This window comes from Zonotrichia albicollis, chromosome 16 (assembly GCF_047830755.1).
Source record: "Zonotrichia albicollis isolate bZonAlb1 chromosome 16, bZonAlb1.hap1, whole genome shotgun sequence".
Lineage (NCBI taxonomy): Eukaryota > Metazoa > Chordata > Aves > Passeriformes > Passerellidae > Zonotrichia > Zonotrichia albicollis.
The window spans coordinates 8,755,315-8,782,088 of NC_133834.1; the positions used below are offsets into that span (position 1 = coordinate 8,755,315).

Below are 26,774 nucleotides of genomic sequence, written 5' to 3' on the forward strand. Positions count from 1 at the left end.
TGTGACACAGGGCTGGGGCATTACAGCTTGCCCAAGCACACCCATGATTCAGTTCAGCACACATTTCCTTTGACCCACCTGAGGTTCTCACCACCCTCAGCACACTCATGATTCAGTTTATCAGGAAGGGATGATACAAAGTTCTTCAGGTGAGCCAATTCCAAAGACCTCCAAATGTCCTCATCAGAGTGTCGGTCAAAAGGATCAAGATTCATGCGCAGAGAGCCAGAAAACAATACTGGATCCTGCCCATGGAGAGAGGAAACTGACAATGGACACAGAACATGGCAAGGGCTCCACAAATATTTCTTAGAAAACAAAAGGAAACAACATGTACAGATGCAGTTGCAAGCAAGCTAATATACTGAATTGAAGAGTGAAGACTCATTTTTTTCCAATAAAAAGTTACTCTCCCTCACTCTTATTCTTTTTGGGGGCTTGACCTCTTCCCTTTGCAGATTCTTGCAGTCCAGACCTTTCCATTAGTCAATAACTCATGAATTCAGGAAAAAACCCCAACAAAACAAACAAATCAAAACACCCAAACCCCAGCCAACTTTGTTTTTACTGGACCTCTAGGCTAAAATAGAGGCCTTCCCTGCTCAGCCTTCTGTCAGCAGGGACTGCAAGGTCAACTTTTCACTTCTTAGGGAATTAACCATCTGTAAATATTTCAAAACTCTTCAGCTGCAGCATGAATGAAATTACTCCTTTTTTATCCTCAGGAAAAAATACTACTCTGGAAATATTGATGCAAAACAATCAAAAGAAGAGAGCAAAGTCCACCCCCAGATTTCCAAAAGAGGTGGTACAGAAAACCTTTCACAGTGAGCTCACTTGTTTTTGCCAGTGTGCTGCAATGGTAATTGAAAACATCACATTTTATGGTCTTTTAATCAGAACAGGCAATAAAGGCTACAGAGTAAGAACAAAACCACTTGAGACTAAATCCAATGCTCATAAAGCTGTATTTCCAAATGTTTAGGACTATCCAACCCACAGCTGGCTGGGCCAGACTGGGATGGTTTCTGTGCAAGAACAGCACTGATAGCACACACTCTGCCCAGTGCACAAGGGGATCCCAAGCAGGTGCTGAGCTGGGATCAGCCCTTCCCACTCAGGCTGAGCTGTCTGTAGTCTCTAAGTGATCAGCTCCTGAATCCACAGGCCAAGGTTTTGCTTCACAACAAGGCTCAGCCAAGTTCCTACTTGTTACCTGGCACAGGCAAACTGAAACCAGCCTAGGGAAAGAAGCCTGGTTTCAAGTCCATGAAAGGGCAAGCTGAAATGACTGAATTTCATAGCACACATCAGAGGAGGAATAACAATTTGGAATAACAGTTTTCTCCTCAGTGATTTATGGAAGGAGCACTGCAAAGAGCAAAGAAGTTTAGGTAGTGACAGAATTTTGCACCTACCTGAGGGATAATGGTGATCTTGAACCTCAAGTCATGGAGCCCTATCTTGGCAATATTAACCCCATCAATGATAATTTCACCTTCAGCTGCTTCATTAATCCGAAACAAGCCCAAAGTAAGTGAGGATTTTCCAGCTCCTGTTCTTCCAACTATTCCAATCTGTTGGGAAGAAATACAAGAACAACTTACTCTGAGAAAGAGTTAAAGCATTTCCAAGCATTTCCACCTGAGACCAACACATTGTCATACTTCTGGGGTTATCCACACACCAAAGGCATTCAGTTTCACACTGTATGTTTTACTTCCCAGTCAGACTGAAGTCTTGATCAATTCTTTTCAAATATAAAAGACTGCTACTTTAGTTGGCTGATGCACCTCTGACCATCTGTCCATTCTAACCACTTGAGGTAGCATTCTGCCCATATTTGTAGGTACAAAGTGTGCACTCAGGAGAAAACAAATGCCCAGTTGGCTACCACAAATAAGGAAGCTGGGTAGTAGATCTCTCATAGCTACCTTTTATGCTGCTGTGCAAGGCCACACTATTAATAGACATCAGAGAATCCACACAGGACTGGGCAAGGAAGCAGGAGGAGAAACACACAGATTCAGAGAATCTGCTCTCAAGTCCCATTTTTTCCTGCAGTCTCACCTTGCAATTGCTGCCTTACTGGATCAGGCTTCCCTCCTTGACTGTAGGCTATTTTCCTGAGATTATAATTAACTTAATCTCTCTGCAACCTACTCCTCTTTGCTTATGGCAAACAAATTAGCAAAATTCCCTGGGAAGGGGAGACAAGACAGGATAAATTCCACCTCCCAATGAAACCAGGCCAAATGATACTTGGCAGCCCCACATAACAGTGTCTCCTTATCTCTGATGCAGAACACACCCTGCAAAGGCTGAGAGCCCACAACATCTGCAGGGCTGATTCCAAAGAAGCTTTTCTAGTACTTAAGAGCCCCAGACACAGAACAGAACAGGGGTAAGCCTCTCATGCAGACCTGTGAGCTCAGCAGCCTGCCATGGATCAGGCATTACCTTTTCCCCCCCGTTGATGGTAACGTTGATGTTTTTCAGGACCAGGTCCAAGTCCTCGCGGTAGCGCAATCCGTAGCCCCGGAACTCCACCTTCCCCTCGTGGGGCCAGCTGCTGCCTGGGGCTGTCTGCTCAATGCTCCACTCAGCCTGCAAGAGCCACACAGACACCCCTGATCAGCTGCTGCAACCAGCACAGGCTCAGAGGACTCACATTGCAATTAACAAAAATCCTTCTTAGGGGATAATTTGCAAAAGGAACTGTGATAAGAAGAAGAGAGAAGTCTCAGGACAGGTGAAATGGTGTGAGTAGCCAAGGGCTTGGCTATCTCAAGTCCCACTTGCTGGATAAACTTCCCTCTTGCCAATGGCAGAATCATGCAGGCAGCACACCTTCAGACTACCTGTCTGCACAGCCCACCATGGCAAGGACGCCTCTGGGGCAGCCACAGGTGCAACTAGAAGCAGTTAGGCTGAGACTGCACTAAAACATCCATAAGCTGGTAAAAAGCTGCTGCCTCAGCCTCCCACAGAGGTGAGAAAGCAAAGAATACACTGCATTCACTGCCACTACCAAATAAAAAGGCTTTTACATGTATAAACACTGGTCTGCCACCAGAACTTAAGGAAAATAATTTAGGAAGGGTCTTCATAATGTTTGGCTGCAAAAATAGTGACCCAGGTCAGGTTCAAATGCAGGCAAGGCAAAGAGAAGACCCAGCGAACTCCATAACCATAAAGGGAACAACTACACATTAAATGAACAATGTGATTTGAATATAAAAAAAAACCAAAAACAAACAAACAAAAAAAGTAAAACTTGTTTATTCCCCACACTGAGTGCAAAAGAGAAACACATAAAAACATGATGTTTGAAGTTTTAGGAAACCAAAACATTTATGCTACCCTACTGCTTAGCCTTGAACATAAGAGCACATTTCCTAAACAGCACTGTGTAAATACCGGTGCAAACACCATAAAAGCACCAACAGGAACTTCCCAGTGGGACCCAGCCCGTCCCTGGCAGGCACCCACAGCCCTGAGCTCTGTCCCACCCTCCAACCACTCAGGGGGCAGCTGAGACCTCAGAACAGGGCACTGGCTCCCACAAGGGTGGTGGAGAGCTCACTGTACCTCCTTCTCCATTTCAGAGTATTCTTTGACTCTTTCCACAGCAACAATGTTGGTTTCCAGCTCGGAGGACATGCGAACCAACCAGTTCAGGTACGCTGTGATCTGCAAGGGGGAAAGCAGGCAGAGAGCAGGTTACACTGAACAGGTTACCTGCAATAAATGAAAAATGTGGAACAACTAAAGCACTGCAATTTCAGGCGAGATCTTAGCTAATCAGTGCTGGACAGGAGGAAAGCCTAAATGCCTTTAAGATGCACAGGATGAGACCCTGGCCACATCCCCTCACACAGGGAAAGCAAAGAAGAAACTTCCCAGCATCTCCTCAGATATTATTTGTAATTATTATTTTCTATGTTCTTTATATTAGTTTTCCATCCAAAGCCCTATCAAGGCTCTGACTTCCTGATGCAGTCTAAGGATTCAGAGGTTTTGCTGTTTTTAGGAGAGGCAAAATTACCTGCAGTGAGTAGGACACCGAGAGGCCAACCAGGCCTGCACTGAGTTTGTTGCGTGCAATCACTGCAAATAGTGCTGCAAACAGGACAATGCAGTTCCCCACGTACTCCAGACGGACTGCCAGCCACCTGCAAAGCACAAACACATCCCTCCAGTGCTTCACCCACAGAGATCAGACATGTGGACAACAAATTACACAGCTTTTTTTTGTCAGATTAATGACATGGCATGTGTGTCCTGCTAGTGAAACAAGCACTGCAAGATGTCTGAGGTTCTGCTTCAGCAGTGTGTGAATCTAGAGGCATCCAAAATTAATTAGTCTTTCAGGTGCATAAATTCCTTTCTATTGATCCCTATGTTCACAAAGCAGTAGTAGTAGTTAAAATTACTACTGCTTTATGAACATTGGGATCAATGGAACAAAACTTTTAAAATAATATAAACCAAAAGCAAGGCAGGAACTCTGTGAAAGGTGAGAGATTCAGAAGTCATTTTAATTGTTACACAACTTTTTCTGTAAGATTAATAATACGGCATGTGTGTCTGGCTAGTGACACTGCAAGATGTTTGACGTTCTCCTTCAGCAGTGTCAATCTAGAAGCATCCAAAATTAATGAGTCTTTCAAGTGCATCAACTCCTGTCTTAACGACAACTACTTTCTGAACATTGGGATCAATAAAACAAAACCTATAAAATAATATAACCCAGAAGCAAGGCGGGAACTGTCAGAAAGGTGAGAGATTCAAAAGTAGTTTTAATTGTTACACATCTTTATTTTGTAAGATTAATCATAAGGCATGTGTGTCCTGCTAGTGACATTGCAAGATATTTGAGGTTCTGCTTCAGCAGTGTGTGAATCTAGAGGCATCCAAATTAATGAGTCTTTCAGATGCATAAATTCCTCTCTTAACTACAACTATTTCTGAACATAGGGATCGATAAAACAAAACTTTTAAAATAATATAACCCAGAAGCAAGGCAGGAACTCGCAGAAAGGTGAGAGATTCAGAAGTAATTTTAATTTCATCACAGAAGTTCGAACAAAACATCTCTGAAACGGAGCCAAGCATGCCAAGAGCCATGACAGATAAGGAGCATGTCCTCCCCAGTAACTGTGCAGCCCCAGTGGTACCTGTTGGCCACAATGCTGGGGTAATAAGCCTTCTGGTTCTCGTCCACCTTGATGTCGTTCTGGTGGATGAAGCGCTTCTGCTCCTGGAAGGCGCGGATGACGCTGACGCCCAGCAGGGTCTCGTTGAAGTGCGAGTACACGGGCGAGCGGCTCACCGACTCCAGGCGCTTCAGCTGCCGCGACGTGGCCACGTAAAACCTCTGCCAGTGAGAGCACCAGAGCCACGGTCACTGCAGGAATGTGCCCCCTCCTGAGGGAGTGACAAAACTGTCCTCTGTCCCTCAGAAAGGAAAGAAGCCCAGAAGTTTCTCTCCTGGATTAGGTGAAAAAGCCACCTCATAGGACCAGGGGGATTTCACCTCAAACTTAAGGATAGCTAATTGGACAGGAGCCAGAAAGTCCCACCTGGGCAATTTACTAGAAAAAGAAGAGAGCAAAGAAACTAACGCCTTTACCAGGGGCAGGAGAGCCTCTTGCACCTGGATCGGTTTTTCTCTGTAAAGAGTTTGTTATTGCGCCTTTTATTAAATCTTTTTGCATCCAACACTGCCACAGAAGCCATCCTGCTGATTTTACTCCTTCTAAGGTAGCTGAGCTATCTTGGGTGTGAAATACATCTCCAAGAGCTTATGAGACCTGCCTCAAGGAGACTCCTATTTCAGGTTACATCCAGATTGTGTCTGGAAAGACAAGGGGAATCATAAACAGTTCCCTGCCATCTGGGCTGTTAGTGACAGAGATTCAACTTACACGTGGGAATACAGACCTTCTCCAGCACTTTCAGGGCTGAAGGACCATGACATACTGTGCTGCCTTTAACCAACTGCCAACCAACCCATCTCATGCCACAGCCATTTTCTCCTCTTTCTTTTATCAGCAAATTTAATTCAACAGCATAAAACACACATATCACCACTAATGGAGCCAAAAGGATTTACAAATTCAAGAGCCAAAGTCAAACCCCAGCTGCTTCTCTTTGAACTGTGCTGGCTCTTCCAGTTTCTAGGAGTGAAGGCAGAGTGAAGAAAGCACCCCCTGCCCACACAGGGTAAGAATGAATAAAAGGCTGACACCCACTCTATTGCTCTGCAAACAATATTCTGATGAAACAGGCACATGAGCAATACACACACACACCCCTCTAAAGGCTACTCTCAGGTTTGGAAAGAAGTCTTGGAAAAGACTTTCCATATTTGGGCTCTGAGCAACAAGCTGTGCAAAATTTGCCACAAAATCTAATGGCATTTTTATCAAGTAGGTATTAAAGGATTACCCTCTGCACAGAAGTCATTTTACACTTGACAAAGGAAGGAAATGCTGTGCTAACATCAGATTATCAGTAAACCATGCAAAGTACAGTCAGTCAAGCATGACTCAAAGCCAGCACATTAAAATCCTTCCTCATGCAGGGTAAGAACAGCCTCAAATAGTAGAGCATGTGCCTGCTGGTCCTGGCTCCCCCAGGGAACACCCTTTACCTGCACGAAAAAGTAGACAAGTCCCAGGGGTGGGATGGTGACAGCAGCTATAGGCGTGGCCAGCAGGATGATGATACAAGCCCCAATGACATTGAAAGTGGAGCCCATGAACATCTTGATGATGGGTGGGATGGTGGAGTCGATGGTGTCGATCTCCTTGGAGAAACGGTTCACCAGGTTCCCGCTGGGCGTGCGCTCAAAGAAGCTCATGGGGGACCGGAGCACGTTGTGCAGCAGGTTGAGGTGCAGGTGCCGTGATGCAAAGATTCCTCCTATTGACACAACCATGGAGTAGCCAAACACAGCAATACCTGGCAAAGGAGACTCATTATTAACTGCTGCCGTCTCTCAGATAAATAATTTTCCTCATTCTGTCATCATTTAGCATTAGCATGTTGTCACTATAGGACATGGAACAACACACTGCTGTTCTCAAGGTGAAAAAAGGGAAGTTTGTTTTCTGACTCTTAATGTTTATAGATTTCTAAAAGTGACACTGGATTGGAGGGTGAAAGTGCCACCTCTCCAATCACACTGGACAAACCAACAGTCTATCAGATTTCTCTTCTCCTATAAATAATGCAAAACAATAAGTTATTTACAGAAAGTGTGTGAGAAAGTTCATTACAAGAATGTAAACATCAGAAGGCTTAGAAAATCTTTAAAAAATCAGGGTGACAGTATGTCTGTAGTGCAAGAATCCTGAGAACCTGGGTACACTTCAGGTAGACTCAGCAAATACGTCACATAGTTAGCCACAAAGAGGACACAAAACAAAACATCACTGCAGCAGCCTCCCCAGAGTGCCCTGGGTGGAGGCACAGGCAGCTGAGCCAGGCTGGGCTGCAGGGAGGCAGCACAGCCACAGCCTCCTGAGACAAACTGCCCTGCGGGGGCAGCCAGGCTGCTGACAGGCCAGGGAGGCTCTCCTCAGATCAGACATTCTGTCAACAGTTCTGACTCATCAGCCAGCAAACACTTCTCACTTTGAGAAATTACAGTTACAAATGAAAGGAAAAACACATTTTGTAACTGAATAACTGTATAGGTTGGTTTGCTTGCTTTTTTTAAATTCAAGTTTTTCATTTTTCTGTGAAAACACACACTCAAATCCTTAGCAAAATGCTGCTGCAGAGACCAAGCGCATTAGAAACACTGAACCAGCAAATCTTAAAATACACAAAACCAGGCAAACCTTGAGAAATTCCCAATGCTCCATACACTCCCAGTCTGAGAGTTGTGTTCTGCTGTGTGCCATTGATAACAGGATCATCTGTCCATAAACTCAGCCAGTAGTTGGAAGACAAGGAGGCTATGTGATTGCACATAAAGAGGAAAATGGCCAAGAAAGACATACAGAGTCCAATTGCTTTCATGTACTCCCAGTACACTGATGCCTTTACCTGAAGAAAGAAGACAAAAAGAAATACTCATTTTGCAGCTAGGTTTCAAAAGCAGCAACTCCCCCTCATCCAACACCTATTTAAAGCCAGCATCCCTCCATGAGGCCATGAAAACACAGCAGCTGCACTCCAGAGAGGCACAGCCTGGGAACACAGGCTGCAAAGCATTCAGTGGAGACATGCCAAACCCAACACTGCCCCAGGGCAGGCACACATCATCCCTGCCCTGTCATCCAAGGGAAGGGAGGAGTAGGGAGGGACCTGCCTGAAGTACCACAGAGCATCAGCAGCAGAGCCAAAAACTTCACTGAGCAGTTCCAGCTTCTGGCTCTCTGTACCACAAGATTATAAAGCCTTCAAACCAACCCTTGCTCCACATGGCTTCTAGCCTGTGATCTATCTTTAACCAACAGCAAGCAACCCAAGCTTGGATTCAAGCAACATTGCTAGGAGCTGTAGCTGCCACTTTCCCAGGAACCTCAGTCTCAGGTTTCTCAAAAAGCCCTGGGTATCCTGGGATTAGACACTTATGTCTACAGTGGAAACTTGGCTTAAATTCATCTGAGTCAGTGTAGCTCCTCACTGAAGGGCAGTTTTCATTAGGTCACCTAATTTGTCACAACCTCTCTCCAAGAAATAGCTGCAAGGTTTTCATTCCTCCTCCTACACTTTGATGTGGTCAGGCCCATCATCTCACACAAGCTGTGTGTTGGCATTCTTCCTGCAGGCAAATGTGGGGCTCAGGTTTGGGAGCAGAGGGCACAGCAACACTTCCCTCAAGCATTACACAACAAGCAGCAAGCTCAAGAACTCACTCCACCCGTTCTCACAACAGTTATGTGGTCTTCAGAAGTTATTTTCTTCTGAAATAGATTTTTCCAAAACTGAAGAAGGGCACAGGAAGTGGGAACTGGAGCCTTACCCTCCCAGTCTTTGCTGTGTCAGCCTCTGTCAGTTTCCAGGAATTCTTCTCAGCAAGTGGCTTCTGCAGATCTGCTGTGCTGCTCTGTGGCTTCCCAGTGTCTCTGCTGTATGTTGAAGAGTTACTGAGCTGCCTGTTTGAAGACATTTAATTTTTAATCTTAGCTTGGCACAGGACAGGTGTTACCTCACATCTAGGCTTTGACATTCCACAGCTCCAAGCCAGTGGTTTACATTCCTATGGAGATGTCCTAACCCCACCACAGGGCCAGAGGTTCCTTGAGACCCCCTTGTCCCTCAGGGCCCTCTCCCACCCCTCCCTGACAGCACTCAGGTCCCAAATACCCATGTCCAGATGCAAGTAACAGTCACCAGATAAACAAGTCTTGGTTGCACAATCACTCCAGAATGAAAAATGCTTTGTGACCATCAAGACCAGCCTTTCCAAACCCCATCATCAGCTCAGCAGCTGCTGGAGAGTGAAAAGGGTATCCACAGTCCCCTCAAAACAGGCCATTTAACTCCCAGGCACTCATCAGCTTCCAGAAATAGAGTCTCTAGGGCACCATAAGAACAGAGGCACTATTAGAGCACAGTGAGAATGAGGCATAGGCCAGGAGATGGTTTTGGAAAGGTGTAATCAGAGTGATTGCAAGCAGAATAGCAGCTGCATTAGGTCAGACTAAAGGTCCCCTTGGCACTTCATCCCATCTGACAGCAGTAAAATGCAGAAGCCTTAGGAGCACACACCAAAGCTGCACCAGCCAATAAAACACTCCCCCTTTTAGGCAAGCCAAACCCACAATATCTTGCTACAACACAGGAGTTTCTTCCCATGGAAAGAACATCACAAGAGCTGTGTGTGTGTGTGCACATGAGTGTGCATCGGTGTGTGCAGCTGCAGGGGGGCTGCAGCCCCAGGGTGTGTGTGTGCACATGAGTGTGCATCGGTGTGTGCAGCTGCAGGGGGGCTGCAGCCCCAGGGGGTGTGTGTGCACATGAGTGTGCATCGGTGTGTGCAGCTGCAGGGGGGCTGCAGCCCCAGGGGGTGTGTGCACACATGAGTGTGCATCAGTGTGTGCAGCTGCAGGGGGGCTGCAGCCCCAGGGGGTGTGTGTGCACACATGAGTGTGCATCAGTGTGTGCAGCTGCAGAGGGCTGCAGCCCCAGGGTGTGTGTGCACACATGAGTGTGCATCGGTGTGTGCAGCTGCAGGGGGCTGCAATGCCACAGGAGCCAGGGGCAGCTCCCAGGCACAGCAGGGACTGAGCCCAGCCCCTACAGAGCCGCACCTTGCATGGACACACTGAATGGATCCCAGAGCAGACCTGGTCCTGCCCAGGCAGAGAGGTGGTGCTGGGTTTGTGGGGTGTCAGGTGCCTGCTGGACCTGGAACCACAGAGCAGCACAGCTTTGCCTTCCTCAGGCTTCCTTTCCCTCTAACAGACACCATCACCATCAAATTATTGTTCATCCACATCTGAGTGACTGGATTGAATGGATGGGGGGCAAGAGGAAAAGCAAAAATAAACCACACACCTATGTATCAGCTTTCCAGGGGCTTCATTCACAAGGCCTCCATTTTCTATAGGTTTGCCTTCCTTTGCAGATGGACTGTCTGTATCTGAGAGGGTGAAAAAGCAAACATGGAAATGGGTTAGGCAAAGAGACACAAGCATTTCATTTCAATCCTGATGGCCAGTTGCAGTCTTAACGTGCAAACAAAGCAGGGAGCACAAGTTATTTACAGATAATAACAGAAAATTGACCAGGTGAACAAATCAGTTTAGTTAAACTCCCAACAGGGTTAATTGCCAAGACAGGGAACATTTATTTTTCTAGCAAATGTAGGTCAGTAATAATGTAACATAATTATGAGGACATATTTTATGTTCAAACATGCAATACCAAGTCACATGTGACCCACTCCATGGAAACAAACCCAACACTCCAGCCACTCCTTTTCAAACCACAGCTTCTACACAGTTAGTTATAAATTATTTTTATTTTAAAAAGCAATGAGAAGACATTCTATAAATGATGGAGTGAAGCTGTACGAACAGCAGCCATGTGCTAGTAACTTTGAGTCTTCCTGCAAAGTTGAACAAGAAGAAATGTGCAAAATCCTGGCGTTTTAGGCAAAATCCTGGTGTTTCAGGCAACTGCAGGAATCAGATGACTTTGAGCAAGAAATCTTTCCATGAGTTGCTATCCCACAACATCTTGCTTGTACCAAGATGCAGCACACATGAGACCAGAGCCTAAAACACTCCAGAAAATGTCAGCTTGAAACAGGAACCTTTTCTGAGCAATTTAATTCAGTGTAGTAGAGTGCCATGTGTAAAACTAGGTTCAGCTTATGTCAATTTTCCCTGTAAAAACCAAATGCCTGCCTCCTATAAAGTTATCTGTCAGTAAATGGAACTCTATTTTCATGTATGGAAGTTAATTTGGAATTTGCAACAAAGAGTTCTGTGTTTTTGAAGGATCTGTGTATTGTTCATGCAAAGGTATTGACCTGAATATACTCAAAAGATAGTCAGGAAAATTTGTGCAAATCTAGAGTCTGACATTTGCATGTCTTTATACAAAAGCAAAATATATGCCTAAAACAGAATCATCCACACATTAAGTGTGGACCGCTTTCCTTTCTGTGTCTGGAAACTGAATATTAGTTCATTACTTTAACAACCCAAAAATAAATTGTTCAGCGTGGTCTTAAAAAGACAAAAAGCAGAACACATGAAAAAGTTCAATTATTTGGTTCTTATTTATGTGAATAAGATCAAACCTAGATGGGACTGCTGGTTATTTTAAGCCCTTGACAGCACTTGTTTTGAAAGGTTCCCATATGAAAACCAGCAAGCATTCCAGCAACATACTGCTTTAGAACATTGCTGAAGAAAACAAAACCACAAATAAACCATCCTCCCCCTAAAAGCTCAAATCTGATTTCATGTTGTAGGCTATGAAGATTTCTTGCTTATACTGAATTTAGCTCTGAGAACAAAAAAATGCTCAAGACTGCCACAGTAAATCTGACGTACACACTCAGGTACAAGCCCAGTAGTGAGGGTTCTCCCAGATAGCCAGAAATGATGAAAGGGAACAGCAGTGAGCAGTGAATACACATTTGAGAACAAAAGGACCCTCAGGACTCAATCCTGACTGATGCTTCCCTTGGTACACTCACTACATTTCTAAGTCCAGGGTGTACCTATAAAACTAATTTAAAGTTTCCTCATGGAAGCCTGAGACACAGAATTGCTGCTGCTGAGTTACCAACAAGCTGCCACACAACCAAGGGCAGGCAAACCATGCAGATACCTCCTATGCACTGATAAAATTCCTCTAAGAATGACTCAGGCTCTTGTAAATAAACTGCAGTAATCATGTTACTCCAAGGCAAGCACTAATGCAAAGGCCACATGGCAAACAGTTACCTGTTTCCAGAGGTTGAATCGTTCCTTCTAATGAAGGATCTGACTCTAAAAGCACATATAATTAACTTTTTAACACACTCTACCATTTTCAATCTTTACAACCTCACATCCAAGCAGAATAACCTAAACCACAGAACCCAAGGCTGAAGCAAATTTGCTGAAATGGATCTATTTTTAATCCCAAGCCACAAGCACAGTTTTCCCACACAGAGGAGCCCCATGAAGGTGAGGATGGCAAGGCAGCACACAGACAGGGGGAACCCTCAGGAAGCCCAAAGGGAGAGGGAGGCTGGGAGGGACCAGAGCTGCAGCCAGACCCAGGGGCTGGCTGGGACAAGAGGCTTTCCCAGGCCTGGAGCAGCCAGAAAGCACCAACCCACGGTGTTCCCAGGCTGCCAACAGAGCTGCAGACACCAGGGAGCCTCTCTCGGACAGTGGGAGTGCAGATACCCTCCAGCCAGCTCAGCCTGGCCCCATCTCACACTGCTGGGCTCCTCCAAGAGCCTGGGACTCCCAGCAGCAGTGACCTTTCACACATTCAGTAAACATGGATGTTATCCCTATGAATCACACAAACAATGCCTCTCCTTTTCACTTTCTACCACTGGCAGAAGATCACTTGACTAGAACTGATGAACAAACTCACTGCAAAGAGGCCAGCCCTGTGATAATTCCCTCCAGATCACCACAGTGGCAATGAAGTTAGAAGTGCCTCTTATGAGAAAACTGCAGAGAACCCGGGCAGAAGTTAAAGCACTGGCTCACTTTCCAAAAGAAGGTTCAGTAATTAAATGGAAAAATAAAGTAATTTAGTTTAATGAAAAGGATTTCAAAACCTACTTTTCCACATTTGAAAATGGGAGGAGACAAAGACTAAGAGAACAAGGCTATTACATGAGGCAAATCTTCACATTAAAGTGAAGTTGTTAACTGCCTAGGGAAGCACAGAGAAAGTTAATTTGCCTATGAATTTCACACAGGCTGAAGACTGCAACAAGTCTGACTGTGCCCCAGGCAGCTACAGAGGCACCTACAGAAAACACCCAGAAGTTAAGCTGCCCCCAAACTCGTGTCACACTTCACCCCAGCCAGCAGAATGCAGGCACCCCTGGCACATCTCAGTGTCAGGAAATCACCACAGGCCATGAAGAAAACAGGCTGGAGGCAAAGACTCAGTTCCCCTATTAAAATCCAATACTGTAACTGTCTGTAGATAAAAGAAAAATAAATCTGAAGTGTATTCCTGTACCAGTGCAGCTCTACAGCTGTTCTGTAAAGCAGAAGCAGGAGTCAAGGACAGCAGCTAGAACATTGAGCTGCTTCCTCCTCCTCCCCATCCCCAAAGGAATCAGTTGCATAGAGAAGACACATGTTATCAGAGACAGGAAGGGTGTATAAACCCCAGCTGGCCTTTTGCAGTCTCACTACCATCTGAATTTTGCACTGAGAGGAAATTTTACTACAGGTCTGTTATACATTTTCCTGATTTTAAGAAAGAAGGTGTGTTTAACCTCACAACCTTCAACATCCTCAAGAAATAAGCACCTCTACCTACATAAGCAATGACAAGAAACAGGAATTCAACTTTCCTATCAGTACTGCTCTTTTTCCTGTAACAGGACTCCCTTACTAACATGACAGACAGCAAGAGAGTTTATTTGTGAGCTTACCACTGTTCTCCATGGTTTGTTCAGCATTAGCATATGTACGGAGAAACTCAGCAAAGGCCCCATCCTGCTCCAGCAGCTCCTGGTAAGAGCCCATCTCAGAGATTTCTCCATCAGTCATTACCAGAATTGTGTCCATCTGAGGCAGGTAGTTGATTGCATGGGTTACCAAAACCCGGGTCTAAAAGGCAAAGGAAAAATAAAGGGTTTCTATAATCTCAGATTAGTGAATACCATGGTTGGACTACTGCTGTTTACTGCTTGAATTCTGTGTATAACAGAACAGCAATGAGGGATGGGCATAAAGAATTTTAAGAGAAAATTGTCTTGATTTTTCCATCAAATATTTTTGAATTACAGAAACCAAAGCACCTTTCACTACAAAAATGTCAGTGCTTTATAAAAGTCCTCTAAAAATTGCAGAAGAATCCTTTCATTTTTCAGCTGTTAGAAACAGAAATCTAAATATGCAACTTGACAAACTTGGAATCATTTGAACTCAGCCAAGAAAAAGCATTCTCTAGAGACATTATAACATACTTTATTTTTCAGGAGTCCTTTTGGTCCAATAACTTTTTCAAAAATATGTTTCCCAACATGAGCATCAACAGCTGATAAAGGATCATCCAGTAAATAGACATCTGCATTGCAGTAAACTGCCCGAGCCAGACTGACTCGCTGCTTCTGTCCTCCAGACAAATTCACCCCCTGAGGAAACAAGAAAACAGGAGCCTTTATTTACAGCTGAAAGCAGATGTCTTGCTACAGTTCATAAAAGACACAAGTCACAGGTGGTATTTAAATCAGAGGAAATTCAACATTGCATGAAACAGATCTTCATAAATAATTTCATTACCACAATAGCATAAGCAACCAGTCACAATCCTCTTGCAGAGAAGCACATCTCTTCTGCTCTCACTGTCAGTAAAGGGCTGGCCAAACCAAAAAATAGTGTTTGCTAGTCCTGAAAAGCAATTAACCCTGACTGGCCTGCCTAGCTCTGTACATTCAGAGCTGCTTTTCTTCTCAGCAGTATTTCTGCAGTGCTGCCTCTGATTTAAGAAACAAACTCTGCTCCCACTGCACACTGTGACTGGCCTGCTGACCACCAAGGTAAAGCTGCACCTTTGCTGCAGGTGGGGCTGTCAGCTCTGTGCCCAGCTGGGAGAACTGAGCAGGAGAGCAGCAGCTCAGAGCCCCCAGCAGCCACAGCCCCTGGCACAGGGACAGCAGCTCCTGCTCCACAGCTCTGCACCATCCGTGGATGCTCCCAAAGCCCACACCAGGCTTGCTTTGGTAACCAAGGGCCAGATTTGGGGTAATGGTGTTCTTGTGGACTGGGATTTGGATTTTTTGGAAGGGCTGGGGTTGGAGAACTGTTTGCTTCTTTTGAACAAAACTGAAATGTTCAGAAGAGTTTTGTCTTTTTGTTTCTGTATATTTTTTCTGCTGTATAACCGTGGCAACTTAGAAACTGTCACTACAAGATGGTTTTATATTTGTCACTGAGCACAGGATTCCGCCCCTTTCAGGCTTAAGGAGAAGGAAAACACCGTGTTCAAATCTGCCTCTTATTCTAGAGGATTCCTGCTCTGAAAATTTTAAAATTCAATACAACTTTGAGATAAAGTAAAATAAGAGTCACACAGCCTTAACTACAAGCAACAGTACTGTTATGGTGGAGTGGGCACTGAAATACCTTTTCTCCAATTTCTGTTTTGTCTCCTGAAGGAAGAATCTCTATATCAGGCAGCAGGGCACAAGCCTCAATCACACGCTTGTAGCGGCTCTCACTCAGCTCCCTCCCAAAGATAATGTTATCTTCCAGAGTTGCATTTTGGACCCAGGCTTGCTGGGGAACGTAGGCTACAGAGCCCTGCAAGAAAAATAAAAGTTCAGTATACTTTAGACTAAGAGACTGCACAGAGAGTCAAGGCACAGCAGGGCTTTGTGAGGCAGGCAGCGCTAATCACCCCACAAATTAACTACGGTCATTTCCAAACAAAGCCTTTCTTGGGCTCCAGCCTCCTCCAAAATGTTATTTTTATAATCCTCTCTACAAGTGAATGTAACAAAGTGCACTGGTGGAAAATAAAGGGCTTCAAACAAAATACGATTAACATAAACCTGGAGGAAACATTTGTTTAGAGGACGTTTGCACAATCACTGCATGTCAAAAGTCATTACTTCTTTCATATAATTATAAATTATGTTGTGCACAAAAGAGTTTAATCTGGAATGCAAGTGTTTAACAAATGTACCCCGGCCAAGAGATTTCTGTAGAAAGCAGAGGAAGTGGTTTCCATATAAAAGTCACTTCAAAGGAGGAGACTGAGATAAAGCAGAGTATTTTGCTTTGTGTATCAGCTCTATCTTCTCTTTCTGCACTCATAATTAGTGACTCAGATCGCAACTAGTTTATTTTTCCACAATAATTCTGAAGGTGGCCAAACCTACAGACTTTTAAATGCAGCAGATTTGTTTTGTTCTTAAAAGTAATTTTATTTCCAGGTCATTTTTTCTCTGTTAGCTCTGTGCAGCACTGATGTCTTGGAAAGAACAAACTGCAGCAGCAGCTTTTCCACGTTCAGGTGTCTGGGTGCACCCTCTCCTTGCAATTCTCTGATGTCTGAGAAGGCAGAACCTAACACTGCTCTTCCTCAGAAAATATTTAACAGGGTCTCCCCATCTCATACCCAGACTCACCAGAGCACTCACCTTTGAGTGCTCCAGTGTTTTATTTGGCTAAATCTAACACCAACAGATTTGGATGCTATTGGATAAATGACACAGAGTGCAGGCTAATGGATATACATGGTTTGCCAGGAAAGCAGGCTAAGAAGTGCGTTTATTTGCAAGTCTGTCTCTTCCCTCCTCACACTTTCTTGGAAATCTAGAATCCCTCTGGCAATACCCACAAACAGCTGAACAACTCTGCAGACGTGTCACACCTTGACAACCACGTAGCCTTCCTTCTTGTCCATCTCCCCCAGCAATGCAGACAGCAGTGAGGACTTTCCACAGCCAACTTGACCAACAACAGCCACCAAGGAGCCTTCAGGAACAGTGAAATTAATGCTGAAATAAAGTGCACACAGTTCAGCCTTGCTTGCTGGCACTCCCCAGTAGTTAAACAGTCAGTTGAACGGCCCATCTACAGCACGAACCATCCGGTGCAATGTGAACACCCTCTGCAAACACTGACTCAGCACTGAAACTGTAACTGCCTCAAAACCCAAACCCCTCACTCAGAAAGCACCAAGCTCTCCTCAAACTTAGAATACAGAACATAATATGCAATTAGTCTGAAGGGGAAGAAAACAGAAAGAAATAAAGCACTGTGACCCAATCTCACCAGGATTTCTCTCAAGTGTTCTATGAACACAAATGTAAATACAGCAAATTTTTGTCCCAAAGAATTTGCCATTTAAGGCCCAAGTGAAAGCAGCCAAAGTTAAGGAAGGGAGCAGGGCCAGGGCAGACACAGCCTGTGGCTGCATCACTGTTTGCTTTCTGCAGCCCAGGATCAGGGACAGCAGAGTGCAGTGAGAATCAGCTGTGGAATGGAGCCTGAGGACACAAACAGGAAGGAGCAGAGCTGGCTGAGAGGGGCTGAGCTGGCTGCACCCTCTAGATGGAGCTCAGCCCATCTGCAGCAACAGCCACTGCTGAAATCCCCTGCAGCTCTCTCTGCCCTCATCCCTACCTCTCCTGCGACGTCCCCTCGTGCATTCCATAAACGCAATAAACTGTAAATCCCTCCAGTTCATAAAGCTCTAATTTTAAAAATATTTATATATAGAACTGATGTTATTTGTTCTCTTTCTTCATGGCAACAAATTCTTCTCCATATGTACTTTATAATTCAAGTATAGATCATCTGTGGTGCAGCAGGATTATGGAATGGAATAAAGAGCACCAATCTTTACCTGTTCAGCAAAGGGGGATCAGTTTTGGCCCAGCTAAATGTTGCATTCTTCACAACAATGCATCCTTCAGCTGCAAAGATAAAACTCATATTTATAAAAGTACCAATGCAAACAGCTAAACTGAGTGCTCACAATTCAAAGTCAATCCAAACACACATGGGCAGAGGTATAAAGTTACTTTTTCAGAAGAACAACAACCCTCTGCTTGCCAAAAACTAGTGTTCTGCTTTTACTGAATTTGGCAAGACAGCAGAGGTCCCAAGATTACCCTTTGAGGAATCAGGAGGTACATGAACATCAGCTACACACACAGATATCAACTAACTCAGCTGCATCTCCAGCCCTGCCAAATCAGTTGTGGAGGGGAAAGAAACTATCTGAGAAGGAAGAAGAACCTGTACATAATTTTCATTTTACAAACTCTCTTCTCTGTTTTCTGTCTCAAATTTATCAGCAAAACCCACCAAAAATGCAGCAGATTTGTTTTAGCAAGCAAAAGAAACCACCCAGAACCTGCACACACTGATTTGCAAAGAAACTCACCCTGTTTGATGGGACCCCTGACTATGCTGTCTGGATCCAACTCCTCATGGGACAGGAACACCCTGAGGCGCTTCAGGGAGACACTGGCCTGCGTGGAAAAGGATGCAAAACACTTTATACCCTGCTCATTACCTTTATGTGCTCACTGTTTTGTGCCACATACACATTATACCATTATTATGCACTCCCAATCCCTCCTTAAATCCACTGCATAGTTGGTTGGATAGCCAAACTTTCACTGCCCAACCCCCAAGAAATTTGTGGGTGATGGAAGGAACACCTTTCCACCACAACTGGGATTATTTCACCAGCACAGCACTTAACACACAGGAACTGCAAGGTCCCTTCCAGAGGTGCCCACATTTCCCCTGTGCTCATTCTCCAAGCAGGGGGATGTTATCTTTCCACCCAGGGCCTCCTCCTGCACACAGAACACCTGTTAACGACTGAAATCTTACTTCTACAATGTTGCTGATGACCATAGGGAGCATGTTCAGTGGGAACCTGAGGATGTTGAATAACGCCAGGGAAACAAAGGCCTTCTGAGCATCCAAGATGTTGTTCTCGTCTATGGTGACATACACAGCAAACGTGGACAGGGCCACCTGAAACCAAGGGCAAAGGCTGCAGTGAGGGTCCATGTCTTAAAGCCACCAGGTCAGGAGCACAGTGTGACAACTGCAATCATACTATAAATCAAAGAAAGAGCAATGTTCTGATAACTTTCTGGTCCTGACAACACTTTTTGCAAAACAAACATATGATTAAAGTCTGCTGTCGTAAGAAGTTGATGGCTCCTCTTTAAAAAGAGCCAAGTGCTCACCTTCCTCACACAGCAGAAGTGAAACCACAAACATTCCAGGCTATTTGAGGTCACACAGCAGCAGAAGGGAAGTAGAGAAATTATCTTTTTTCCTGATCTCTTTCAGTTTTAAGACACTCCTCAAAGTATCAGATATTGGATCAGTAACATATATTGACAGAAAAGTTAGAAGCACCCCAATACTAACCTGTTTATAGTTTGTATAGACTACTACAACCCTAGATTTCCAAATACAGCCCACTTTATCATGGACAAGAAACTTGCAATGTTATTGCACTACAAAGATGAAGCCTTTTCTGTTTTGAACTGTTTCAGTTTCATACTGAACAAGGAAATTACACTGAACCACTGTTATCATGAATCATAAGCTATAAAAATAACTCAAAAAATCCATACACTTATTTTTAAAAATGTATTGAATATATTACAGTAAAATAAAGCAAACTAAGTAAAACCAGATGTTTGTTTTCACAACTATTCCCTTCATAGTTTTATCTTTCATGATAATACCCTCACACCTCAGGATATCACAGGATCCAGCTGTTTTTTCCCACAGACTGCCAATTAAAATAAGAAATCAAAGTAGATAAACTTCTGGCATCCTCCCTCCTGAAAGACTTGAAATAATGAGCTCCCCAGGTAAGTCTCATCTAAGCACAGCATCCACTGAAGACATCAGAGTTTCTGTTAACAAATCTGGCTGCTGTGAAGACATGGATTGCTCTGGGTGCAGCAGCTGACTCAGCTGTGCCTTGTACAGTAGCTTGTTTGTACAGCCCTTAGTTTGGACAGCCCTGTCCCAGGGAGAAAGCCCTCCCATGGAGATCAAAAACAAGACAGGGCCAAAGAATAACCTCCCAAGCAGCATGTCTGCACTCTTGTGTTAGCAGCAATGAGTCTGAAATTCACCCTCAGCAGCACACAGGGCAGCAGGGGAGGCACTGCAAACCCAGCGGGTCCTGTTGACTAAAACAATGACTAAAAACTCTGGCCTTGGAAATGGGAAGAAGTAGAAGAAATAAAAGTTCTCAAGGTCAAAAGTGCTTCCAAACAGACAACAATTTTTTTTTTTTAGCAAAACATTAAAAAAAAAAACCAAAAATCCAAGCAACAAGATGCTGAAGAGCAGCCTTGCCCTCTGGGTTGTGCCCCAGCAGACCCAGTGCCACACACCCACCCCTGTGTGTACTGGGACATCCCACCAGTCTGCCCCCCCAGGCTCCACCATCAGCACTGGGGAGTCCACCTGCAGGGTTTTATTTAGAAATTTCATTTAATAATGTATTTACATTCAGATAATCCCAGACTTCTTTTAGAAAAGCATTCACTCAAGTATGCGGCTGATGCTTCTCTGCCTTTCATCACGCCCCGAGCATAATGTAAACACTAAAAATGTTTGCAGGGAAGGAATCTGAGACTGGAAAGTACACTTAAACACCTCCAACTGGAACAGCACATATTTTATCCTAATGTAGTCATGGCTTTTAATTGTTCCTGCAGACAAGAGCAATGGCCCCTCATTCTAATAGGGCCTGAAGCAAATTTGATGTGATCTCACTCTTCTCTCCCTTGCATTAGGTGAAATGTAAGCTAACCACAAACACAGGAGGGATGTTTGGCATATCATGGATTTTTATTTTTTTTTAAGTAAGAATTTGAAGCCATCTCAGGCCACACAATGGTTTTTCCTTTTGCACATGGTTCTTACACAGATGCTGGGAGAATCCCAGCCAGAGGCACTCCTGGAGCCCAACACCCCATTCAGTCAGGAGCTCTTGTAGAAGGACCTGCTGCTGCTCAGAAACACACTGAAATAAGGGATTTTTTTATTCTCCTATATCTGACCATACATTTCATCTGAGATTCCTCAAGTACACTACTAAAAATAGGAGGGGATGCAGAGGAGGTTTTTATTTCCAATACTTGGACATTAACTTCTAGAACACATCCAACCTGGCTGTTAGTGAATTTCAAAGAAAACAGTAGTGCCTTTCCACAGAGAAATGGACCCCTAAGTGTCCAAGGACCCCCCCTTCTGGAGGGCATTTTGGCTTAACTCAATAAAAAACAAAATCAAAAGAAGTTCTCAAGTGCTGCCTTGGAAAGCACAATCCCAAAAAGGAGAGAAGACTTCTAGATTTGTTTCACTTACCAAAAACGGAGCACAAACCCAAGTGAAGGTTGCCATTGCAGCAAGGTAAGCAGATTTTTTTAGGACTTTGAGTTCTTTCTGTCTGATCTCTAATACCTTCTCTTTAAAGGCTAATTCCCAAGCATAAAGTTTCAGAACTTTAATCCCATTGAGAATTTCATTCATCAGCTTAATTCTGTTGTCTTTGCTCTTCATTTGAGCCACCTAAAAACAACATTGCAAAAAATAATTAACAGAGCACAATACTTGGCAGAACCTCAAAGTTCTGAGCTTTCTATTTTGCAATGGCAAATTTACCTCATTATCATCAAAAGCTTACTTGCTTCCCAAGCAGGAAATCTGAGATACTATCTGAACAAACAAATATGCAGAATTAACAAGATGTTTTAAACCAATTAAAAGAATGCTTCATGTAACTACAAATCCAAAGCAAGATCAAAACAAGTGTGGCACTGGTTTAAATGTGATTAACCGTGCAACAGGGAGCCCTGGGACTCAGGTACAATATGCAGTTAAAAAATAAACCAGTGTAAGATGTGCAGCTTGCTTCTAACCTTAGACCAAACTTTATTTTGCTTTATTTTCAGCACTATCAATGGCTTTTTTCTTCTTCATCTCTCCAGGAAACAAACACATCCTGGAAACATGAATATTTCATTCATGGCCATTAGGTTCATTAGGCAGACAGCAGTTTACTTTTGCACTTTAGTTTTAAGGCAAGTTAAAAACTGAACTAATTCCTAATAATTCAATCACTGGACATCTCATGAAGCTGTCTGAAGTGCTACCTTGGCCTTCACTACTGCAGGTTTTTAGACCATTACATACAGATAAGCTGCAAGGCTGAAAAATACACAAGTTTGTTTATTCTGAATACACAACACCTCTGACCTTTCTTTCTCTTCCATTTTTTAAGGGCTAGTTAGAGGGATGGGAAAAAAAAAAAGAAAAACCCTCCAGGAACAAGTCAAAGAATAGATGTATCTTAAAAGCACTCTATAGAGATGCTAACCTGATAGGTTTTTGTCTTCATTGCCATCACAGCATTTATTGGAACCAGAAGGATCATGACAGCCACACCTGCCAGCACTGAAGGACCTAAATTCTGAAAAGTATATCATTGTAAGCATTTATTCAAACTAATTTTTTAAAATATTAGCTCAAATCACTGCATACATTACAGAAAATCATTCTGAATTAGGCTTTCAGCTTGGGAGAAGAAGAGAAGGATCACGTGGAGGCTTAGGTTAATATCTATATATTTTGACTCTTGAAAGAAACATATATTTTTATATACATATATAGCCCTCATGTAGGAGTACATATAGATCCATGTCTCAAATGTATCTCTACACACACACAAATATGTTTTAACAGTTTGCACTTTTTGCTGATTTGTCTTCTCTTCTGAAGAAGAGTCAGCCCAGTGCTGTGTGAACCAGAAACAGCAACATCTCAAATGTTACTCTGAGCACAGAGCCAAAACCACTTTTATTTAAACCAAGGGACAAGTGAGATCCTCCAGGTGCTGCAGTCCCCCCAAAGATAATCGTTCCCCTCTGCATTCTCCCCATATGAACTCAGAAGTGCAAATTCAGAACCTCCTGACAGCAGTGACAAAAGCAGCTCTGAATGGCTTCTTAATAAACAGCATTTTCTCCTCACTGCTGCACACAAAGGTCTGAACAACAGGTGTGTGTGGGCACAGAATCAGGGAAGCAGCACAGTGCCAAAGCCAACACAAGGAACAACACAGAGTGCTCACCCTCCACAGCAGGTACAGCGCCAGTATCACCTGCAGAGGGGCAGACCAGATCATGTTGATGTAGGTAGCCAAGTCCATGAATCTCTGAGCATCCACAGACATCAGATTCACAATCTCACCCACAGTAGAAGTCTTCCTAGCAGAATTTGTGATAACAAGAGCCTACATGAAGGTAAAAAAGCAAAAAACCATTAAAACAACATGAGGACAGACTTAGTCATTTGTATTTTATCCACAGAAGTCAAATGCTTTACACAACTGCATCGTTTAAATCACAAGTAATAATTTTCCTCCTTCATATTCTGTTCACCCTGTACATCCTGCAAAATGCAAGTTGAACAGTTTGAATCAATCAGCTGGGTTTAAGCTGATATAGAATTAAAGTCAACAAGCAAACTTGGGGGTATGGGCTGGTGGGTTTATTGCTTGGGGGTACTGTTTACCTGGTTTGTTACTTATTTTTGTTTTAGTCTAAGTGCAATCTCCACTTCTTGTGACACATTTTCCTCACACACAGCTATCAGTTCACAGTTTTCTAAAATGTTCCAGCTTATTCTAAGATGGCACTGCTGGTAAATCCCAAAGGAAGCTGTATATGTAGATGCATCTTTAATTTTTGCACCAACTGAAGCAATGCACACCCCAAGTCTAAATGAGGAAAGTTTTCTTACTTGGCAGTGAGAAGAAGAATGTTAAGCAGTGAATTAGAAAACTGCCCTGGCTTAAAGGCTTTTATTTATAAATTAGACATGCTCTTATTTCTATTAAGAGTTAGGAATCAGCATACCAGAGTCTCCTGTCTTATTACTCAGACTTAAGTGATGCATTCTCACAGTCACAGATATTGCATATTTGCAGTCACAGTATTGTTACATATTTAAAGAACACCTACCTTTCTATAAATTACACCAACAATGGCTGTTTTGAGCCTCATTCCAGTTACAAAGCAAATATGAAAATACTGGTGAAGGATCAGAGTCTGAAGACAGGCACAGACAAACAGCAGTACTGTATAAAAGTAGCCCTGCCAGTTTGGGGCAGCCTTGTTGTTTACAAAGTTGAGCAGCAATCTGTGGAGAGAGAAATGAGGTCTCTTGATAGATGGAAAACAAAACCAAATGTCATGGTTGCAGCCTTGGGTTATCCCAAACATTGCACAGGTCATGCAAGCACCTGAAGTACCAAACTTCAACAAAACACTTCAGCAAACTTCTTAGAAACTGGAGATCACTTGGTATGAGCATAGATCACTCCCTCCTCAAGGTACCAGTGTGAAACCTCAATATCACATAGCTCACATGTACAGCATTCTCTTGGGTACAATGAGAAGCCTCATAGCCCCTGCAGCAGAAACACAACCACCTGCAGCTCCTTTACTTCCCAGCTCAAAGCAACACAACCCTCCCAGCTCCTCAGCTCTCTGTGGAACCACACACTCTGATGTGTAGGCACAGAATAATTACAGGTTAGCACTGAGCAAACTCTCCTGCTACAGCTGATTGTGTTCCTGCTCTGCCTTTCCGGTGCTGAAAAGGAAAAGAAATTAAACATTTATTGCATGATGTTGTAATTTGAAAACCAATGGACTGAAATCATGTTTGCTCCCTTTTATGACATCTCTTCCTCATTGTATCAGCTGAAGGCAAAGCAGTTTGGGGAGTGAAATACCAGCATGTCTTAAAACCTGTTCCCAGACATTTAATACAATAAAAAATATAAGGTCTTACTTCAGAATTTCCGGGCCTGCAAACATCAAGAGATCATGTGCAGCTTTAAAAAGGAAGCTCATGAGAAAATATGGTCCAAAGGTTTTATATAACACCTTGAATAAAGATGCTTCAGGGCTCTTCTGAGATGGTTTTATAATCAAAGCTTCAACCTCTTCTGTCACATCACCATTTGAGTCCCCTGATTTTTGCTGCTTTTTGGGCGCATATAACATGTTTGGTGGTTGCCTGAAAAAAGATCAGGTAGAGAATGTAGCCTTTATTCAAGCATAAAGCCAACTGGAAAAAGGTTCCCTGTACAAATGACATGTAAATGAGCTGCTTATTGTGATTCTTAACAGCTGAACGGAGTTTTACTGTCAAATGTATTTAATCATACAACAACTAAATGAACTGGCTGCTCAGAAATGGTTCTTTGCTTGGATAGGTAACATTCCTGGAAATCTCTCCCTTAAGCCTGCCCTGGGGAATGAGGAATAGAGCTGTAACTCATAAGCTTGAAGAGCAGAGGACATTATTATCCTAGAACCCAGTGTACTGAACTTTCATCAAAACCAACACTTCACTGTCCCACCAGAGTTAACAGACTGAAGCCAGGTTAATGCCAAGACATCCCCAATGGACTGAACACATTCTTTTATTACATCTGGCTTATACTAAACTGCATGCTCTGAACTTCTGAGGACAAGCTGGATGTAAAACACACTGTGTGAGCAAGCACACAATTTCCCTTCAATGAAAAGGTGCTCCTATTTGCTGCAGCCAAGGATGATGAAAGTAGGATGGGGACCACAGGCATGCAGGCTTTCTAATTTTAGTCATCTGGCTGAGATGCTCAGACTCCCTATATAGTCAAAAGAAGGGAATAAGCTGCTCACTTTGACACCCTGAACTACCCTCCCGAGGCTTTGCCAACTACAGAGGGAGCCCAAGCTCCCAAATCACACCGCAGAAGTTTGTGTGCAAACACTCCCTGCCCAGGGGAAAACCACACATCAAAAGTCACAGTAACGAGTTTTGGATCATGAAAGATGAAGAGAAAGTCGATGCAGCTCTTCATAAAGAAGAAATAAATGCCCCACTTGGTTCCAGCTCTCTCAGCACCCAAGGACAAACAGGGGCAGCCTTACAAAAGCAGGTTTGGTAACAAACAACTAACACCTCTAAGCAGAGGCTGAGTCACTTGAGCTCTTAAACCTCTGTGTCTTGGCAGAACTGAAAGCCAGGATAACTGAACTTACCTCTTGGTCTTTGACCACTCTTTTGCCCAGTTTCTAGCCAAACCTGGCACTATTTCCTCTGATTTGTCCTCTTTATTTAATGACCACAAATCTTTGGCTTCCAAAGGGCTCCGATAACCCTGAATCATCAGCCTGCATGAGAAGGAATCAGCAATATAAATTTAACAGTACCATCAATGTTTGTGCATATATAGAGATAGACCTATAGATACAGCCCCAGAACAGAGCCAGCTCTCCACAAAGATGCAAGCAAGCATTAGTGCCTGCAGCAACACAGGTCAAGATGCTAAAACATACATCCTCCTTTCTTTACTGGGAGAACTAGACACCAAAACAGCTAAGGAGCCAGGATATGCCACTGAATTCAAATTCCAGGGAAAATAAAAGAAAGGATGAAGTGATCTCATTTGAAAATCAGCCAGGCAATAAATATTCCCATGCCTAGCAAGTTTCAAAATCTTTATTAGCCTTTAATTTCATAAAGCAACTTCTTTCATCTAGC

General features: G+C 43.5%; 1 protein-coding gene across 1 annotated transcript in view; it reads right to left on the bottom strand.

The window, feature by feature from the left end:
* The window catches only part of LOC102068330 (ATP binding cassette subfamily C member 1 (ABCC1 blood group)), a 46,090-nt gene that overhangs the window by 2,933 nt on the left and 16,383 nt on the right, over positions 1-26,774 (bottom strand). Inside the window, exons 7-30 of the mRNA XM_074553193.1 lie at positions 26,273-26,404; positions 25,032-25,259; positions 24,197-24,374; positions 23,305-23,466; positions 22,552-22,644; positions 21,540-21,743; positions 19,023-19,169; positions 18,565-18,652; positions 18,022-18,091; positions 17,044-17,170; positions 15,792-15,968; positions 14,633-14,800; positions 14,096-14,273; positions 12,426-12,470; positions 10,522-10,606; positions 8,984-9,116; positions 7,854-8,061; positions 6,659-6,969; positions 5,181-5,380; positions 4,049-4,175; positions 3,592-3,693; positions 2,461-2,607; positions 1,419-1,577; positions 79-245 (exon numbers count right to left, since the gene is read on the bottom strand). Of these exons, the coding sequence (XP_074409294.1) occupies positions 79-245; positions 1,419-1,577; positions 2,461-2,607; positions 3,592-3,693; positions 4,049-4,175; positions 5,181-5,380; positions 6,659-6,969; positions 7,854-8,061; positions 8,984-9,116; positions 10,522-10,606; positions 12,426-12,470; positions 14,096-14,273; positions 14,633-14,800; positions 15,792-15,968; positions 17,044-17,170; positions 18,022-18,091; positions 18,565-18,652; positions 19,023-19,169; positions 21,540-21,743; positions 22,552-22,644; positions 23,305-23,466; positions 24,197-24,374; positions 25,032-25,259; positions 26,273-26,404 (3,636 nt within the window). The remainder of the gene's footprint in view (positions 1-78; positions 246-1,418; positions 1,578-2,460; positions 2,608-3,591; positions 3,694-4,048; positions 4,176-5,180; positions 5,381-6,658; positions 6,970-7,853; positions 8,062-8,983; positions 9,117-10,521; positions 10,607-12,425; positions 12,471-14,095; positions 14,274-14,632; positions 14,801-15,791; positions 15,969-17,043; positions 17,171-18,021; positions 18,092-18,564; positions 18,653-19,022; positions 19,170-21,539; positions 21,744-22,551; positions 22,645-23,304; positions 23,467-24,196; positions 24,375-25,031; positions 25,260-26,272; positions 26,405-26,774) is intronic.